The sequence below is a fragment of the Sinocyclocheilus anshuiensis genome, unplaced genomic scaffold (assembly GCF_001515605.1).
Source record: "Sinocyclocheilus anshuiensis isolate Anshui unplaced genomic scaffold, SAMN03320099.WGS_v1.1 scaffold718, whole genome shotgun sequence".
Taxonomy (NCBI): Eukaryota; Metazoa; Chordata; class Actinopteri; order Cypriniformes; family Cyprinidae; genus Sinocyclocheilus; species Sinocyclocheilus anshuiensis.
In genome coordinates this window covers 1,647,884-1,651,448 of record NW_015546102.1, presented here as the reverse complement: position 1 = coordinate 1,651,448, position 3,565 = coordinate 1,647,884, and the positions used below count along the sequence as shown (strand labels likewise).

The 3,565-nt window shown below is 38.2% G+C and overlaps 1 protein-coding gene across 1 annotated transcript in view; it reads left to right on the top strand.

The window, feature by feature from the left end:
- The window catches only part of fam131aa (family with sequence similarity 131 member Aa), a 9,078-nt gene continuing 5,513 nt past the window's right edge, over positions 1-3,565 (top strand). The window contains exon 1 of the mRNA XM_016502193.1: positions 1-208. Within this exon, the coding sequence (XP_016357679.1) occupies positions 155-208 (54 nt within the window). The 5' untranslated portion in view covers positions 1-154. The remainder of the gene's footprint in view (positions 209-3,565) is intronic.

Below are 3,565 nucleotides of genomic sequence, written 5' to 3'. Positions count from 1 at the left end.
TGACGCTGTCTGAGAGACTCAGTGTGGTGGGGACGATGCGTTTCGTGGGTTAACAGCACTCATTTCTGCCCCTGTCTCTAATGCTCAAGAAAAGGTGGTGTCTATTAATCTGCCGAAGACGGTTCCGCGTTACTTCTCTCCAGAACCAACGCTAATGCTGTATCCATGTGCAATGCTTTTGACAGCATTACCCCAACTAAATCTAAAGGTACGTGTGTATTGAGTGTCAGTGACCAAATGTTCATCGATTTTCGCTCGCAACATCAATGTTTTTGGACTGTAATTCATGTGTTATTGCGCTGGTAGTGTTGAGATGGCAATAGGCCGTCACGTACAATGCGTGAATAATATCAGCGCTCGCCTGTTGCCAGGAAACAAACGTGCTGAGTGCTGTTGCTGTTACACTGTTTATGAAAATGATCTGCTCGTCAATCAATCAGTCAGTTTGGGGCAGCTGATGGACTTCTTGTGTCCTGTCGTGTGACCCTCACTTCTGTGATGGGATTCATTTATTAGGGCCTGATCCATCACCTAAAGCGCAAAATACAACTGTAACTAACCGGTTATTTGTGACATTACTGTCGTACACGGACTGCGTAGAAACAGATGGGCATTTCAGATCACTGATTCTGTATGGAATGATGCCAGTTATTCAATTTATTTGGGAAAAGAAAAAAAAACCTATTGAGGAAAATCAATCTAATCGAACCAACCAAATCGTAGCTCTGATACAGCGGTACATTTCATAGAGCTGTGCGTGTTGTGCATGGTCAATGGGAATTAATGATGCTCAGGGACAGATGGTTCACGGGTTACCTGTTGCTATAACGACCGGCCCTTATATTGCGTTAACTGCATTGTGTTGCTTTCACTGAATTGAGCTCAGGTGGCCTATTTTAGATGCGTTTTCCTTCACTGCAACTACATTTTCAGTTGCAATTGCTGTAATATATTTGACCTTACACGGCTACTTGTGTTTATATATGTATTTCACACAGATACGCTGTAGCTCATTTCACTGAGATGAAACAAATCTCAATGCGTGACCTCTTTCCCTCCGTGGCAGTTCCTCTGTATTTCATTTTTCCTGTTTATAGCGAAATCTTTTTTATGTCCGATAGGCCATGCAGATTGATTGTATCTTTTTTATTTTAATTTTTTGAAATAAGCATCATCTACTCTAATGTTATTATTTTAAGACAAGTATATACCAAAATACCATGTTTTTGGACATTTGACATTTTGGACATTTTGTTCCTTTTTTGAAAGTAGTACCATGTTCGTTTTAGGACATATAGGCTATACTATTCTACTACTATGTTTTTGGACATACATCATGGTATGTTGCTTTCTTTTATTGAAAGTAAAATTATTTGATTTTTTTTAATTTGCTACCAAGTTATTTTGTAGAACGTACTGTTCTAATACAATGTTTTCTGGGCATGCAAATGCTATGTTTATGGGCATAGTGCCATGGTAATACTATGTTTTTAATGCTTGTTTTGGATATCATAGTACGTCACTTTATTCATTTATTTATTTATTTTTTGACAGTAGTACCATGTACATTATTTTTCAGGACATGTAATATTGTAATAGTATTTTTTTTTTTGTGCACGTACCATGCTAATACTGTTTCTGGACAGACATAGTGCCATGGAAATGTAACTATGTTGCTTTTTTAGACGTAGAACCATAGTAATACCATGTTATTTTTTAGGCCATGTACTATTTTAACGCCATGTTTCTGTGTATGCACCATGTGAATACTATGTTGTAGACATAGTGCCATGGTAATACAAAATAATAATATTTTTTTGGAGGAATTAGTGTGGCAATATCATGTTTTTTTGTTTTGGACATGGTATGGGTCATGGTATTACCTTGTTTGTTGGTTGGTAGGTAATACCACATTTTTTGGACATACCATGGTAATAGCATGTTTTTTTTACATAGTACCATAGTAATATTGTGGGCATTCTACAGGTGTGTCTGGATTTTTTTTTTCTAATTGTTCTGCAGCTCTTCTTGGAAGGCATCAGCTGATTGGTGTGATGAGCAAGGTGTGTGTTATTCAGTACCATGGTACTAAATCATTACCATATCAAAGTACCATAGTATTAGCATATAATACCAGGGTAATGAAGTAAATTATGCCCGAATCGTCTGGTTTAGGCTTAATTGACCTCATTACGATCACCATGGCCCATGTCTGTCTCTCTCTGCTGTGACGGCTAACCCCAAATCATGCAGAAATATTTGACCCACATACAGCACTGAAACATGGCAGGCAGCTGGTGCTGCTGCCATCTTCTTCAGGAGCAGCTTTTTCTTATGGGCTTTAGAGGGCAATCTGATTTAAGCATATCTACCTGCGTCCTAGACTTCAACATCAGGCACGTGTATGTCTGAACCACCTGTGTGATTTGGTTTTGGGAGGGATATAGTTTAAATGCTGCATGTTATGTATGACACAGTGGCCTACTTTTGTTTTGGTGGTTTACGAACAGTGTTTGGGGTACGCACTTTTTTATTTTAAAAACAAACAAGCAAGCCCTGTCCAGATTTAAAACGTAACGCAAAAGTAACGTAACACATTACTTTCCATAAAAAGTAACTAAGTAACGTAATTAGTTACTTTTTTATGGAGTAACGCAATATTGTAATGCATTACTTTAAAAAGTAACTTTCCCCAACACTGTTTACGAATACTTCACCTCACCTTATTATTTGGAAATAGAAACTGGATCTTTGTTTCTGAAAGCTTTGCAGTACAAGGACTACAAATAGTCACCTCATCACTCATTGGACACGTCAATTCTCTTTTTAAACTGATAGATGTCACTTGTCAATTCAGATTTCCGTGGTGTAACCCATTAATGTCAAATGCCAGAGGTCATTAGCCCCCAGCTGTGGCCAGACTTTTTATTATCATCTAGAGGGCTGCAGGCTAATACTATCTGACATGGCAGTGAATGCTGTTTGCAAATTAACAAGCCACAGGAAGAGGCTTGATTGGCCAAATATGTCTGAGCCATAAGCTGCTTTGATTATTAATGCCACAGTGTGGCTGATCTCTCACAGATCCATTTGAGCGGCCCGTGCAACTAACATATGCTTCAACTTGGATGAGTGCAAGTTAATTGTCAAAGGGTTAATTGTGGATTTGGCATCTGTTTCTGAGGTGGAGCTTGAGTCAGCACTGGCTTTAGAGCGTTTACTTTCATGTGGCGCTCTTGTAGTTTGGTACTTGTGTGTTGACTGGAAAAATCAATGTTTGCGATGTGTCCATTCATACAGCGAGAGAAGCGTGTCAGGGGATGTCATAAGGTAAGAGAACTAATTGGTGATTGGCTGTTAATTCCTTGATGGTTGTCTTAGCCATGTTGTCAATGATTCCCAACCAGGGCTGCACAAATTTAAAGATATATAAACAGGTTATAGGGGACACTTAGAAAGTAAATGTGTGGATAACATTCATAGATGGATCAATTTGATATGTAGTGAATTTTATCACCCACTGTAATGATTAATATATATATATATATATATATACATATACGTA